This window comes from Cucurbita pepo, unplaced genomic scaffold (assembly GCF_002806865.2).
Source record: "Cucurbita pepo subsp. pepo cultivar mu-cu-16 unplaced genomic scaffold, ASM280686v2 Cp4.1_scaffold004608, whole genome shotgun sequence".
NCBI lineage: Eukaryota > Viridiplantae > Streptophyta > Magnoliopsida > Cucurbitales > Cucurbitaceae > Cucurbita > Cucurbita pepo.
The window spans coordinates 1-788 of NW_019650592.1; the positions used below are offsets into that span (position 1 = coordinate 1).

The 788-nt window shown below is 51.8% G+C and overlaps 1 protein-coding gene across 1 annotated transcript; it reads left to right on the forward strand.

Annotated features, from left to right (window-relative positions):
* Window positions 1-6: 6 nt before the first annotated feature.
* On the forward strand, window positions 7-783 carry LOC111787053 (protein DETOXIFICATION 56-like; the record flags this gene model as incomplete). The annotated part of the gene is made up of 1 exon (XM_023667213.1): window positions 7-783. A coding segment is annotated over one exon (777 nt), but the record flags the coding sequence as incomplete, so codon positions are not given.
* Window positions 784-788: the final 5 nt, after the last annotated feature.

Genomic DNA, 788 nt, shown 5'->3' on the forward strand with positions numbered 1-788 from the left:
ATTCCAATTTCATTCCTCTGGCTCAACGTCGACTCAATTTTGATCCGTTTCGGTCAAGAGAAGGACATTTCCCTCGCCGCTAAGTCCTACCTCCTCTACCTTCTCCCCGATTTGGTCGTCACTTCGTTCCTCTGTCCATTAAAATCGTATCTCAGTTCGAAAACTGAAACACTCCCGATCATGATAAGCTCGTCCATGGCTCTGGCTCTTCACGTACCCATCAACATTTTTCTGGCCAAATCCAAGGGGTTAATTGGGGTTTCAATGGCGATCTGGGTAACCGATTTCGTCGCAATGATTTCGCTCGCGGTGTACGTTTTGGTGAAAGAGACGAATCGCGAAGGTGGATGGTTCGATCAAACAGTTGGAGATTGGATTCGATTGGCTAAACTGTCAGGACCGTGCTGCTTAACCACCTGCCTCGAATGGTGGTGCTACGAGATTCTGATCCTTCTCACGGGCCGTCTTCCCAACGCCAAACAAGCTGTGGGGACCATAGCCATCGTTTTAAACTTCGACTATTTGCTTTTTGCCGTTATGCTCTCGCTAGCCACATGCACGTCCGCCCGCGTCTCAAACGAGCTGGGCGCCAATCGTGCAACGCAAGCGCGTAGGTCGGCCGGGGTGTCGGTGGTGGCGAGTGTGGGGTTTGGGTTGGTGGGGGCGGCGACGATGGTGGCGGCGAGAGGGGAATGGGGGAAGATTTTCAGTAAGGATGAAGGGACTCTGAGAATGGTGAAGAAGATGCTGGTTTTGATGGCAGCGATTGAGGTAGTGAACTATCCGTT